This window comes from Suricata suricatta, chromosome 12, assembly GCF_006229205.1.
Source record: "Suricata suricatta isolate VVHF042 chromosome 12, meerkat_22Aug2017_6uvM2_HiC, whole genome shotgun sequence".
Lineage (NCBI taxonomy): Eukaryota > Metazoa > Chordata > Mammalia > Carnivora > Herpestidae > Suricata > Suricata suricatta.
The window spans coordinates 91,840,724-91,855,998 of NC_043711.1; the positions used below are offsets into that span (position 1 = coordinate 91,840,724).

At 51.1% G+C, this 15,275-nt stretch overlaps 1 protein-coding gene and 1 non-coding gene across 2 annotated transcripts; both read left to right on the top strand.

Annotated features, from left to right (window-relative positions):
- The first annotated feature begins 5,792 nt into the window (after positions 1 to 5,792).
- PIGT (phosphatidylinositol glycan anchor biosynthesis class T) lies at positions 5,793 to 15,275 on the top strand. The gene is made up of 12 exons (XM_029917802.1): positions 5,793 to 6,012; positions 6,555 to 6,732; positions 8,641 to 8,768; positions 9,099 to 9,199; positions 9,332 to 9,418; positions 9,964 to 10,051; positions 10,163 to 10,260; positions 10,347 to 10,512; positions 11,346 to 11,546; positions 13,545 to 13,710; positions 13,815 to 13,898; positions 14,604 to 15,275. The coding sequence occupies exons 1-12, from the start codon at positions 5,826 to 5,828 to the stop codon at positions 14,854 to 14,856; spliced, it is 1,737 nt and encodes a 578-aa protein (XP_029773662.1). The 5' UTR covers positions 5,793 to 5,825; the 3' UTR covers positions 14,857 to 15,275.
- LOC115275597 lies at positions 7,130 to 7,259 on the top strand. The gene has a single exon (XR_003901657.1). It is a non-coding gene; the product is annotated as a small nucleolar RNA SNORA33 (small nucleolar RNA).

Sequence of the window (15,275 nt, forward strand, 5' to 3'; positions counted from 1 at the left end):
CCCCTTCATTTGTCACGCTGCAGAAATAGCAAGCCCGCTGTATTTTTTCAGTTCTCTAACCAACACCGTATCCCCATCTCTCATGTACTCCGTCTCTTCAGGAAGTATTTACTGAATACCTATGCCGGGCATCTGGAATACAGCTTTGAACAAGACAGGCTGTATCCCTGCCTTCATGGAGTTTAGTCTCTGGAGGAGATAAATGAAGTAAATACCACAGTTCACACTGTACTAAGTAGCATGATGAGGAATGACTCTGGTATCAGAAAATAGTTCATATGGCCATTAAAGAGCTGATTTTTTAAGCTGAGATCCAGAGGCTGAGTGGGAGTTTGCCAAGTGGGGGCTGTAATCCAGGCAGAAGAGCAGCTGGAGAAACTGTACATGGGGAGACATAGCTCCAAGGAACTGAAGCGTTCAGCTTGGCAGAACTGTGGAATTTGAGGAGGAGAGGAAGGGAGAGGTAAGATGGACAAAGCTCAGTCATGAAATACTTTGAAGCCTGTATCAAGTTTCAATTTGGCTGCTAGTAAAAGATAAGAGACTTAAGATACAATTTTTTCTCCTTCTATAAAAGAAGTCCAGACCACAGGGCTAGATGGCTGTTCCAAAGCTCTTGGGTGCCTGAGTCCTTTTGGTCTCTTTCCTCAGCCATCCCAGTACCCATATGGGTGGGATTCTCATTGATAGCTCCCGCCTGAAATGGCTGCTGCAGCGCCAGCCATCACATCCCTGAAGCTGGCAGAACAGCAGAGGAAGCTGGGGGCGGGCAAAGCACAGCCTGTGGTCGGTTTCCACTTCAGGAAGCGTTCTTGGGAGTTCTGTCTGGTGGCGTCCGCTTTCATCTCACTGACCAGAGCTTGCTAACGTGAGGAGTGTTTTACTTACAGGTATTTTATAGACATAGGGACGGGACATTATCTATAAGAAAGGAAATTCTGGCCGTTGGAAAGACAGTAGCCTTTTTGAATCACTGAATTACCAATGCGTCTGATTTGTGTACTAGCTTGCACCTCTCAGGAGCACGGTGGCTACTGGAGAGAGGCCAGGAGAATGCTTCAGTGGGGACATGCTGCTGTCTTGTTAGAGTCAGGGGTAGGTTACCAAGGAACAAGAAGACAGGCTTTGGATTGGAAACAAGCAGTTTACATGTTAGAGGTCACATTAATGAATTTGAACTTTATGAGGAATCATGATCTACTGATCAGCTTGACTGGGTTGAGGCAGGGTGGAAACAAATAAAAGACATTCATTTAGTAAGTATTTATTAAATGTCCATGTTTAACATATGTAAGACACTGAGCATGGCTTGGGAATGTAGAGTGGGCCCCCCCCCCCCAAAAAAGAAAAAAGACAAGAAAAGACACCATGCTGCTTTTATGGGAGTCTAGTCTAGTGGGAACCCAAATGTAAAATTGCAATTATGACCAGTGCTAGGAAGGACTTAGTAGTCTATTGGGAGCATTTCCCTTGAGGAAGTGGCATCTGAGCTCAGTCCTGAAGGATAAGAAGGAGTCAACTAGGAGAGTAAGGGGGGGCAGCTCCTGTGGAATGCTGACTGAAGGAGTGGATGCCTGGGAACCAGGGGGTGATGGCAGACAGCTCCGTGGCGGGCCATGGACTAGGGTGGAGGTGGACGGGATATGGAAAGGTGGAGGGAGTGAAGAGATGTTTCAGAGACAGGTTCCAAAAGATTTGACAGGTAGGTGAGAGAGGAAGGGTTCAAGGGCGCCACCGTTGCCTCTCCCTCTTGCAACAGGACGATGTGGAGTGTTAAGTTCCCTAGATGGGGAATGTTGGAGAGAACCAGGTTTGGGAAGAAGGTCCTAAGTTTGGTTTGGGACATGTTGAGTTTGAGGTGCTCTGGAGACTGCAAGAGGCCATGCTGGGTAGGCACTCAGGCCCAAGTATGGGGTTTGGAGAGGTTTAGGCTGGGAAAATAAATAATATTTTTTTACATTTATTTATTATTGAGAGAGAGAGACAGAGCACTAACAGGACAGGGGCTGAGAGAGAAGGAAACAGAATTCGAAGGAGGCTCCAGGCTCTGAGCAAGCTGTCAGCACAGAGCCTGACATGGGGACCGAACCCGTGAACCACGAGATCATGACCTGAGCCGGAAGTCAGTCGCTCAACTGACTGAGCCACCCAGGCACCCCAAGGCTGGGAAAATACACAGATGGAGCTACCAGAGTGTAGGTACTATGTGAATGTGTCCAGGGAGGGACAGGGAGTGGGAGGGAGAGTTCTAGGGCCCAGCCATAAGGGGCATCAAGTCATTTCTCACATCAGAAAAAATGAAAGAAAATACAGCATTTACCTCCATACATCAAACACCACCCATGGGATCAGTGACCTTTAGCCCAAATCCCAAAGCTCTTGGTGCCACCCAGGCTGAGTGAGTGACAGGCCTGCAGTCTTCCAGTCATCCCAGCCTGCTTCCTCCCCTGCAGGAGGCCACTGTAAGTGACAGCTCTTACATGCCTTTCCTAGCACTGGTGAGAAACTTGTGGGAGTTTTGTGCTCCTTTTGCCTAAAAGCCTCTGTGTCCAAGTTGAGATCATCCACTAAACTGGGCCGGGATTCAGTCTCATGTGAAATTTTGCAGTTCTTCTGGGTTACTTAGGACTTTGCTGCACACAAAAGACACAGTCTCTGTCTTTGTGCCCTCTCCCTTCCTTTGGAGTTGCAAAGTTCAACCGCCTGAGCCTTCTCCTGGGCTGTATGTAGCCTGTGAGCTCCATGGCTCTGCTATGCAGGGCTTCTCTGCTCCCAGGGTCACCCCACTCCCCTCCGAGGGAAATGATGGGAAGCTCGACTTGCTTGGTTGCTGTCAATATGTCAGCAAATATCTTAGTATTCCAGGCACGGGATGCTAAGATCTGTGGGGCTTAGGGCAGGGAGTCTGCCTACGGAGAAGGACCTCCAGCCTTCTGGAGAGAGAGAATTGTCTGCGAGCCTATGGGGAGCCTTCAATTCAGCTGCTATGAGCCCCAGCCGTGCCTGGAAAAGTCTAGGGTCAGCTGAGACCCCAGGACCACTTCCTCCTTGGACAATGTTCTGTTCTTCTGCCAAACCACAGGGCCTTGGCTAGCCTTCAGAGCCAGCATCTCCAGCTGACTGTTTTTTGAGGCCACACAGTGCCCCTGGAGAGGAAAGGGTGATTCGGAGCCAACTCCGAGGAATGCAGCCCAGCTTTCAGTCCCCAAGCCACAGTGTGGCTTCTTCTATTGCATAGACTGGTCACAGACTCTGGTGGGGGGGAGAGGAAGAAGAAGACAGGCTCATCCTGTAGACTCCTCTGCTGTGGAGGAAACGGGAGAGACCACAGCTTCGGGGAAGATTCCCTGGATGGTGGGCGCTGTAGCAGTGCCCAGGGAGGCACAGAACTTGACACTGAACAGCACGGCAGTGTGGGGACAATATGGGACTGTGCTGTGATTTTTGTTTGTTCAGACATTACTGAGCACCTACTGTGTGCTAGCCTCCTTGCTTAGGAAACAAATATAAGGTGACCAAGAGCTCTTCCAGGAGCAGACATGGCCGCACACAATGGAAATATGACGCGGGCTGTAGCAGAAGTGCACGGGGGACTGTTGCCCACCAGGGGGAGCAGGTAAGTCTCCTGGAGGTGGCTAGGTCTTATGATGGGGACAGTCAATTTCAAATGGAGACAAAGCTTAGAAATGTAAAAAAATCACACCAAGGATAGCTACTCTTTTTTCTTTTCTCTCCTTTTGTTTTGTTTTGTTTTTGAGGTTGATGGTGTGAACTCTAGTCCTGGCTTCATGACTCAGTGTGATGTTAGGCAACTATCTCAGTTTCTGTACCTCAGTTTTCTCTTCTGTAAAATGGAGACCATAGACCCTATATCAAAGATTGAATAAATGATAGTAAATACTACATTCTAGACCCTACACACACATGATTTAACCCTGAGAATAGGTTTATCCATTTTACAGAGTAAGAAAAGTCACACTGAGGTTGCTCATGCTCATACGGGTTAAAAGCTGGTGTGGGGATTTGAACGCATCTTTGTCCAACATCTAAACTCCTGGCCTTTCTTCTATTCCATGTCTAGTGGGAAAAGAACACTAGATGTAAGTAAAATGAGGGCATAATGACACTTTTTGGCACATCCTCTGGTTGGTTGGGGTATATCTTGGCAGACCGATCCAACACCAAATTTGGCTCTTCGTAGAAGTATGGTTGTGAGTTTCCCCAAGAGACTGTGAGCAAAATCCTTTGTGAATGTGTTTCTCATAGGGCAGCTGGAAAAACCAAAGCAGGGGTTTTCACATTGGAACTTTACAACTCAATAATAAAAAGACAAATAAGCCAATAGAAAAGGTGGGGAGGGGTGGGCAAAAATATTTTAACAGACTTTTCACAGAAGAAAACAGATATATGGCCAATAAGCATAGGAAAAGGTACTCAACATCATTATGTACCAGGGAAATGCAAAATAAAACCACAATAACATACACATATACCATATAGCTAAAGCGAAAAAAGTCTAAAAAATTAAAAACAAACGTTGAGCAGGATGTGAAGCAACCAGAACTCTCACGTTATTGGTGTGTATAAAATGATAACATTTTGGAAAAAGCTCTGGCAGTTTCTTAAACCATTAAACATTTACCTATTCTTTGACCACTCCTAAGTATTTAGCAAAGGAAATATACACAGGTCTACAAAGTAACTTATACAGTAACCCAGTTCATAGTAACTAAAGTCTTGAAAGAGCTCAGGTGTTCATCATGGCATAAAAGAAGGTATATTCATACAATTTAATATTATGTAGCAATAAAAAGAGAAGCTGCTGATAAATGCAAGAACTTGGATGGAAACATTCTTCCTGCGAAAGAAGTCTTACACAAGAAAATATACATACTATATGATGGTTTCACTTATATGAGCCAATAGAACAGATTAAGCTATTTCATGGAGAAAAATCAGAACAGTGGTTACCTCCAGAAGGTAGGAGGGGGTGGCAGGGATTGACTGGCAAGGGACATTACCCAACTTCCTGGGGTTTTAGGAATGTTCTGTATCTTGATAGGTGTATGCTCTTGTCAGACTCAGTGAATGTGCACTTGGATTGTGCATTTCATTGTATGTAAATTTTACACCAAATGAAAAATGTCAACACATGTTAACCTTTATTTACTGACATGCATGCTGAAATATTTAGGGGCAAGTGTACTTATGTCTGCACTTTCCCTTGAAATGTATCAAAACATAAGAAGAATTGAGGGATTTATAGACCAATATGTGATAAAGCAAGTACAGTAAAATATCAATGGTGGGCTCTAGGTGATGGGAAAATACATGCTCATTAACATTCATTCTTTCGATTTTGCCCTATGTTTGACATATTTTTCACAATAAAGGGGACAGTTATTCGGGGGGGTTACAGGAAGGCTCTGCATCAGGCTTTGTATTGGGCAAATGGAGGCACCAGAAGCATGTGACCTAGCAAAAGTAACCTTTTCAGTCTGTTTCGTCAACTATCACATAGGCACAGCGGCAGTGGCGGCACTCGGTATTATTAAGCAAATTCTAATGGGTAGGAATACCGCGAAGTAGGGGGTCATCCCTTCAGCTCCACCTCCACCCCCGTCATGCCAAACGCCCATCGCCCTTGGACCCTACCGCGCGCCCTAATACCCACCAGCCATGAATGACCCAGCTAGGCCTTCTCTCCGGTAATCTCACTCCGGTTTCCGGGACGGCACCGGAAGTCATTTCCCATACGCTCTTTCTATTGGAAGCCGGCCTTTCGTGGGGGAGGGCCCTGCTGGGAGGCGGAAGCAGCCGCAGGCATGGCGGTGGCCTTGCCGCTGGTCCTGCTTGTCCTGCTGCTCTCGGGGCGGGTGGGCGGTGGCCATGCAGAGCCCCCACGCGACAGCCTGCGGGAGGAGCTCGTTATCACTCCGCTGCCTTCTGGGGACGTAGCCGCCACGTTCCAGTTCCGCACGCGCTGGGATTCGGAGCTGCAGCGGGAAGAAGGTGAGAGGGTGTGACTGCAAAGGTATCTGTGGCACCTGCGGGACGGTGCATAGAGGCAAGCTTTGGGAGGCGGAGCTTAGTCCCTAGGAGGGGTTTCTGGGCCATGGACTTGGGGCTCAACAAACTAGCTCTTGGGGGAAGGATGGGAGAGTTATTGAAGAACCCCGTTATACTGGTGGTGAAAGTGAGGCCTGGAGAGGGGCAGTGACTCCTCCTGACTCCTAGTCCAGGTGCTCTTTCCGCAGGTCCAGGCTGCCACTCTATCCCTTTAGTTAGAACTCTGCGTTGACAACACTGACGATGATGCTATTGGCGGTTACTATTTATCCTGTGTGGTAGGCACAGTGCTAAGTTCTGTGAGCGATTGTGAGGAAGATGTTGGAGATGTAGAGAGGAAAAGGCACTTTGTCAAGATCCCATCACTAGTAAATGAGTTTGGTCTGGCATTCGGATCTCTCTGGCACCAGAGCCTGGGGTCTGTTCTTTGGGGTGGCTGAGAACCCGTTCTCCAAGATTATCACTCACCCACTCCCCTTTTCCAGTGTCTCATTATAGGCTATTTCCCAAGGCCCTGGGACAGTTGATCTCCAGATATTCTCTACGAGAGCTGCACTTGTCATTCACGCAAGGCTTTTGGAGGACTCGATACTGGGGGCCACCTTTCCTGCAAGCCCCATCGGGTGCAGAGCTCTGGGTCTGGTTCCAAGACACCGTCACTGAGTGAGTGCCCACCTTGAGTCCTGTTGCAGGCCGTAGAGGGGATGCGGCGGCCGTGGGTGTTGTCAGCCTGCCACTGCTCTTGGGGAGCAGCAGTTCCAGCGGACAGCAGTTCCGTGGGGGAGGCGGTGTGAAGCTGGCATTGGAAGTAAGAAGTGATATCCAAGCTGGATAACCTTTTAAAAGACATTCACTGTCGTCATCGTCATCATCATCATCATACCAGGAGGACCAAACAAAACATCTGTGGGCTAGAACTGGCCTACGAGATCCCAGCTCTCGATGTTAGAGGAATAGCTTGTTTGGGAGAAGGACAGGTTTAGGTAGTGCTGTTGTACCACAATTTCCTCTTAATGCCACTGTGAGAAATCAGTAGCACAAGTATTAAAAAAAGGGGGGCTAGCTGGCCAATGAATCTGCTTAGCTGAATGTGTTTCTGCAGAAATGTAAAACATGCTGGCAATAGTAATGCCATGTTATGAGCCTTAAAGACATTGAAATCCTTAAGGTCCCTGAAAATGGCTACAAGAGATTTTAATGGTGGGGAACATTTTCGTAAGACATGAACTAATTTTGTAAAACGTCACCAGAACTGAGGCTAACAATTTGGTAGAGTTTCTAACTATAAAAAATAAATAAATAAATAAATAAGGGGGGCGGATAATAGAGTGGGGGACTGTGGCTAGAGAGCCTGAGAGGACAGCGCCACTCAGCCCCAGGAGATTGTTGCCTTGTGGGAACATTGTTGCCCCCTGTCGTCGGATGCTCTCATTTTCCAGGGATGCCAGAAATCTGGATTTTAGTGTGAAAATTGGCAAATTTAAATATCAGTGATTTCAAAATTTAAGAAATGCTATGTGGGCCATTGTGCACCCCAAACGAAGCATGATTATGGCTTGGGCAGAGCTTGTGGGCTTCTAAGTTTTCAGTCTTTACTTGAGTCCTCAGGATTGGAGTGATTGAAAAGCTCTGAGCAGAGGATTATTGAAAAGCCCAGGACAACACGAAGGTGGTATCAAATAAGGGGCAAGCAGTGACTTCCAGACCTGCCAAGCCTTTCTCTCTTGCCTGAACTCTGGCTCCTTTGCCTTTTTTCCCATCTGCTTTGCTGTCGCTGTCTCCCCTCAGCTCATTATTGCCTATAATGTAGAGCTGATGTTGGAAATTCTGGCTTTATGCTTGTGGTTATGAATAGAGAGAGCAAATCTGTTGGGATATTTCTCTTCCTAATTTAATTTGATGTTTTTGTAGGGGCCTAGGATGGTGGTTTCCCCTTGTTCAGTCAGCCTGTATAGACGTGACACTTCCCATTCTGAGGGTGGACCCAGGACTTATTTTCATGTCCAGGGCGTTCACAGGGAAATATGTAGTTTTGCCCAGCGGGGCACACCTCAGCGTGGTTCAGTGGGTTGATCTCAGCCTCTGAAGATGTGGGGCGCTTTGCCTGGTATTGCGGGACACACACAGCTGACCCAGACTTGCTCCCTGTCCCCCAGTTGCTCACAGCCTAGTTGAGGAGAAAAGCTACTTAAAACAAGATGCTGCCGCCACCTAGCCATGTCGGAGGAGGGACCTCGTGAGAGGCTCAGATAGAACTATGGCAACACAGGAGGAGGGCAGGAGAGGCTTCCTGGAGGAGGGGGCTTCCTTGAAGGTGGGCAGAGAGGGGTGAGTAGGACATTCGCAGGCAGGAGGAGTCACCTGAACAGAGACCTGTGGGGATGCAGGAATGTCCAGAGTGAGGAGGAAGAAGTAGGTGGGGCGAGACCCAGGAGGTGGCTGAGCCCGGCAGCAGTGCCATGGCAGCTCCCTCAGCTGATCAGTCTAGTTGGTTTGGCAGCCAAGCGCAGGCTTGGAGGGAGGGAGCAGAGGCAGCCCCGTGACGGGGAGCGGGTTTGTGTCTCCATCCAGTGTGGACACATCCTGGAAGGAGCTCAGTAACGTGCTCTCGGGCATCTTCTGCGCCTCTCTGAACTTCATTGACTCCACCAACACGGTCACACCCACTGCCTCCTTCAAACCCCTGGGGCTGGCCAATGGTGAGATAGCCCCGAGCCTCTTTCCTACTTTCCGGCCCCTCTTGCCTGAGCCTCTGTGTCGTCTCTCCTCAGCTCCCACCTTCCTCAGCTGGGCCGGGTCATAAGTCCCCTGGGTGTGTAGGCCCCGAAGGAAGGTTTCCCGGGACCATGTGGCCTCTGCCTTGCCGCCTTCTCCCAAGGAGAGAAGGGGTCCCGCCCCAGCGGGGACTGTTAGGGTGGTGGTGCTGGAGGATTGCATGGCGAGCAGGAGATGGTCACCCCAACTTTGAAGTATGGGCCCTGAAGAGTTGGGCCCCAAAGCCCGCCCCAGACAGCTTGAGTCTCCCTCAGGCACTGATCACGATTTCCTGCGCTATGCTGTGCTGCCACGAGAGGTTGTCTGCACTGAGAACCTCACCCCGTGGAAGAAGCTCTTGCCCTGCAGCTCCAAGGTGAGGCCGAGCGCCCTGAATGTGCGTGGGAGCCCTGGAGAGCGCCCCTTCACTGCCTGCCCCCCAGGCTGTGTTCAGTGCAGGTGCCGCACCGTGCAGCGCTGACCTGTCCCCTCCTCCTGCTTCCTCCAGGCAGGCCTGTCCATGCTGCTCAAGGCTGATCGCTTGTTCCACACTAGCTACCACTCCCAGGCAGTGCATATCCGGCCTGTTTGCGGGGTAAGTCACGGGGAGTGGGGGTGAGGTTGCCATCCAGGGGCCCCGAGGGACCATTCAGATAAAGCACGGAGCCTAGTGTGTGTCTCAGGCGGAGCCGGTAGTAAGCCATGGCCATGGTGATGATTATTTGGGACATTGGCCACACACCAAGGAAACTGAGTGGCTGCCTGGCAAGCATCCAGTACGTCTTGGTCATGGAGCACAGTGGCTAAGAACAATAGCTGTGTGTGCAGCTGCCAGCTCAGTCACTGTGGGCATGACCTTGAGCAAATCATTTCATTTCCCTGAGCCCGGTTTCCTCCTCTGTCAAAGGAGAATAACAATAATATCAGTTCCTACGGGTGTCGGTGATGGTTCATCCGACTGGTACAGAATGCCGCTGGCACAGGGTCAAGTTGTTGGTAGCGAACAGTAGGAAACTGATGGGTGGGAAGATACATAATAGACTTGGAATTGGATCCGGGTAGGAGTCCCCAGGGCTGTGTGCGTGTGGTCGGGGGCAGGGACTGAGGTGTCCTCACTGCCACCATCTGGCCCTGTGGTAGAATGCACGCTGTACCAGCATCTCCTGGGAGCTGAGGCAGACCCTTTCTGTTGTGTTTGATGCCTTCGTCACAGGACAGGGGAAGAAAGGTAGGCTGCCTCGGCAACTCATTATCGCGCCCCACCATCCCTGGCCCTGCCTTGTCTGTGCACACGAGGCCCGCCCCCAACCCGCGCTCAGCCCTGCCGTCTGCCCCTCAGACTGGTCCCTCTTTCGGATGTTCTCCCGAACCCTGACGGAGCCCTGCCCCCTGGCTTCAGAGAGCCGAGTCTACGTGGACATCACCGGCTACAACCAGGTACCAACATCTGCACAACCGCCCCCCTCTGCCCAAGGCCGGCCTGCGCCTCTGCTCTCTTCTCAGCCCTGCCCTTGTGCCCCCAGGACAATGAGACATTGGAGGTGAACCCGCGCCCAACCACCACCTACCAGGACGTCATCTTAGGTGCCCGGAAGACCTATGCCGTCTATGACTTGTTGGACACGGCCGTGATCAACAACTCCCGTAACCTCAACGTCCAGCTCAAGTGGAAAAGCCCCCCAGAGAATGGTGGGTGCAGACTGGGAAAACTCCGAGTCCTTCCTGTCACCATGGGTACGGGGCTTGTGTTTACACCCAGGTCCCAAGTTCCTGTTGGGTTGGTTTTTTTTTTTTAATGTTTATTTTTGAGAGACGGAGCACAAGTAGGGGAGGGGCAGAGAGAGAAGGAGACACAGAATTTGAAGCAAGCTCCAGGCTCTGAGCTGTCAGCACAAAGCCTCATGCGGGGCTCAAACTCATGAACTATGAGATCATGACCCGAGCCGAAGTCAGACACTTAACTGACTGAGCCACCCAGAAGCCTCTGGAGTCGCTGTTCTGATCTAACTCCATCTTCTAAGCTCTGTGACCTTGGGCAGGCTCCTAACCTTAACTGCCTCATCTGGAAAACGGGGACAGAATTAATTACCCAGCAGAGTAGGTCACATAATTAACGTAAAACAGTTTGTTCATCAATCAGCAAACATTTTTTGAAGACCTAAGGTACCCTGCATTTGAGAAACATTATGTCTGTTGATTGAGGCAGACCTGAAACAATCAATTGATTGTGGTTGCACTCAGTGTTAACCAAGGAAATGCACAGACTATCCCAAGGGCGGCTGGTTTGGGCTGGAAGGGGCACAGAGCGCAGCACGTATAAGTACTTAGACAGTTAGAGGAATTCTGTCCTGCTGTGGGCCGGGGAAGACGGGGCTGATTTCCGGAATGCAGGTTTCCCAGTTCTGCCGGAGAAGCTCTTCCTGCTGCCACCTGGCCTTGAGGCTCTGAATGAGGCCAGGGGAGCAGGCGTGAGGAGTGACCCTTGCCTTCAGGAGCCCTTAACCGTGGACTCCTCTGTGCAGAGGCCCCTCCAGTGCCCTTCCTGTACGCGCAGCGGTACGTGAGCGGCTACGGGCTGCAGAGCGGGGAGCTGAACACGCTGCTCTACAACACACACCCCTACCGGGCCTTCCCCGTGCTGCTGCTAGACACCGTGCCCTGGTACCTGCGGCTCTACGTGCACACCCTCACCATCACCTCCAAGGGCAAGGACAACAAACCGAGTGAGAGCCGAGTCCCGAACCAGGCCCCCCACCCCCCGCCACTCCCTCCGCCCCTGCTTGCTCTCCCCCTCCCCGGTCCCCCAAACCCTCATTTCTCCCGGTCATTCCTCAAGTGTCTTGGAATGAGTGTCTGCACCAGCACAAAGTCTGAAAGAGTCTGAAATGTGGAAAGAGTAGCCTTGCTGTGCCAGATGCAGGAGGCATTCCTACCACAAAACCAACCCCAACATGTCGCACTGCTAATTCTTTTTTTTTTTTTTCAATTTTTTAAATTTTTTTTCAAATTTTTATCATCTTTTTTTATTTTTATTTGAAATCTTTTTTTTTTTTAATGTCTTTGTTTTATTTTGAGAGACAGAGACAGAGAGTGAGCAGGGGAGGGGCAGAGAGAGAGAGAGGGAGACACAGAATCCGAAGCAGGCTCCAGGCTCTGAGCTGCCAGCACAGAGCCTGATGTGGGGCTTGAACCCACAGACTGTAAGATCATGACCTGATCTGAAGTCCAAAGTTGGACACTCAACTGACTGAGCCACCCAGGCGCCCCTGTAACTGCTGATTCTTAATAGAAGGGCTTCACAAGGGCAGCGATTTCCTCATCTTTCACACTTACTTACTCCTCCTCCTTCCTTGGTGCCCCTGGCACACCCTTTTGTGCTGATTCGTGGGCTTGCAGTAGAGAACAGGTGAGCAGCAGGAGAAACCACATAGAAACCAAAAAAAGATAAAGCTGAAATAGATGGTTTTTGCCTCCCTGAGAGGGGTAACGAGGTGTAGTTTCAAAAATATTTTCTCTTTTGAAGAGGAATTCGCTTGTCGTTTGGAGGGGAGGGACACCTGACCCAGAGCACCTCTCGGGCACGTCCCCAGCGGCCACGCTTCCCGTCCCTGCACACCTCTCGTTGCCCGTGGTTTCAGACCCGGGGTGGTTTTACTTCTCTTTCGCACCACCTTCAGAATCTCTTCTCCGAACATCCCACCCCTGTATTTTGTAGGCTTTTCTCTTTTGTTTTTTAACCTTTTTTTGCTCTGGAAAGTGTCACGCTCACACGCAGATGGGGCAGCGGGACATGTGCCTGTAACCCAGCGCCTGCGGCCTCCACGACCCCTTGTGTGTGATCTCCGCCCTTACTTCGTTTCTCAGTTTTGTTGTTTCTGCTGGAGTATCTTAAAACAGATCCTAGACACTGTGCCTACCTTTAAATGCATCAGGATACATCTCTAACAGGGGAAGGCCTTCTAAAAAATACCGTCAGCCCTTGGCACTCCTGTTTCCCCCAGTGGCCTTGAAAATTACCCTTTAAAATTGGTCTATTTGGGTTAGACTCTAAACAGGGTCCTCACATTGCATTTGCTTGATATGCTCTCAAGTTTCTCTCTCTTTTTAATTAATAGACTTCATTTTCTTAGGGCGATTTTAGGTTGAGAGAAAAACTGAGCAGGAAGCACAGAGCTCCCAGGTGCTCCCTCTCTTCCACCCTCAGTTTCCCCATTATTGACCTCTTGCATTGCAGTGTTTGTTCTTCAGTCTCTCTTAATCTAACAGTTCCCATTCCCCCGCCCCCCAACTCTATTTGTTGGAGAAATTTGGTCACTTGTTGTATGGAGTGTTCTACATTCTAAATCTGTCCTTGTGCCTATGTTTAACATGTTCCTGCCTCCCTTATGTTTCTTGTGTGCTGGTGGTTACAGACCCTTGATTAGATTCAGGTTGCACGTTTTGGCCAGGAAACTTCCAGTTCTGTGAACTTCCTGTTGCATCATCACATCAGGCACCTGATGCCTGGTGCCCCCATTTTGGTGACGTGAGGAATGACTAGATTGAACGTGTCTTGGGACAGCTGCCCTGGAAACATCTTTTCCCTTTTCTAGGACCCTGCTCCCCTCCCTGAGCCTCACTGGCTGCTGCGATCCAGAGCCTGAGGCCTTGATAGGTAGGGACAAGGGTGCAGGTGGTCTGAGCCCAGGAGAGAGGTGTGGGTGACCCTTGCCTGTCCCTAGGTTACGTCCACTACCAGCCCGCGCAGGACCGGCTGCAGCCACACCTCTTGGAGATGCTGATTCAGCTGCCGGCCAACTCGGCCACCAAGGTCTCCATTCAGTTTGAGAGGGCGCTACTCAAGTGGACAGAGTACACCCCGGACCCCAACCACGGCTTCTACGTCAGGTGGGCTCCCCTCACATACGCCCTGCAGCCCCCGGCCCCCCGCTGTGCTGCCCGCCCCTGGTGGGGGAGACACACTCACAGAATGCCTGTCTGCCTCCCCACAGCCCGTCTGTCATCAGTGCCCTCGTGCCCAGCACGGTGGCAGCCAAGCCCGTGGACTGGGAAGAGAGCCCCCTCTTCAAGTCCCTGTAAGTATGACCTCAGCTGTCTGCTTCCGGGCGGGCATCCGCACGGGCCATCAGGTCCTGCCGGCCAGGTCGGGGCTGGGTGTTGTCCCTTCCAAAGCGACGTGCAGGGCTAACTCAATCCCAGTAAAAATCCTGGTGGTCTGTCATATTTGTTCTGACTCTGTGAAACGATTCTGAAATGCTTCCAGAGGAGGAAATCGACAGGGAGAGCTGTAGTTCTAGCCTGCACTTACTTACTGATTCTCTTAATGAATATTCACGAGCGCCCATCAGATGCCAGGGCCTCACAGAGCACCGGGCACCCAGCAGGACACGAAACAGCCTTGCCCCTGCCCTGCTCCTGTCAAGAGGCTGGAGGGGAGACTCTGGTCTAGAGTAATGTGGTCGGGGGCGTTGCTAGGGAGCACACTAGAGGCTTATCCAGGAGGACTTCTCTGAGGAGCCGGCCTCGAGGCTGAGGCAGAGGCGGCCCAGCGAAGGCCGGGCCCCTTTCCTCCCCTCAGCACAGGCCGGCTCTCCTTTGAACGGGTCTCTGTGCGGTCTTACGTTGTTCCTGTGTTGATCCGAGACGTCTTCTGTCAAAAAGGTTTTGAGGCTACAAAAGCTTTGCAAACCCTGCCCGCTGCATGTGAGCCCAGTGCAGCCAGGAGTGGGGATGGGGCGGAGCAGCCTCCTCCTGCCTCATCCCTCCTTCCCGACCCCCAGGTACCCGGTGTCTGATAGCTCTAGCTACTTCGTGCGCCTCTACACGGAGCCGCTGCTGGTGAGCCTGCCCACGCCGGACTTCAGCATGCCCTACAACGCCATCTGCCTCACGTGCACGGTGGTGGCTGTGTGCTACGGCTCCTTCTACAACCTTCTCACCCGAACCTTCCACATCGAGGAGCCCAGCACGGGCGGCCTGGCCAAGCGGCTGGCGAACCTCATCCGGCGTGCCCGTGGCGTGCCGCCGCTCTGAGATTGGCCCTCTTCATAGCGGGGCTGCTGCTAATCTCCAGGGAGGGGCGGTGGTGACCCCCGGGGCCCTCTCTGTCGCGTGTTCTCTCCGGAGTTGGCTTTCGAGCCAGACTGTCCCCGGACGAGGCCAGGCCCTGGAGCGCCGTCTCCAGTTCAGCAGCCACGAGCCAAATGTGGCATTTGAATTTCAATTAACTTAAATTAAAAATTCATTTTCTCTTGCTGTACTGGCCACGTTTCAAGTGCTCAGTAACCAAAAGTGGTTAGTGGCTACTGTATTGGAGAGTGCGGGCAAACCTTTCCATCACTGCAGAAAGTTCTGGGGCAGTACTGACCTAGATACCGGGGCATGCTGCAGAACTCGTGTCACTGTGTGGTAGCTGGAATTAACTGGTTGTGGAATAAAAAGTGGCTTTCTTA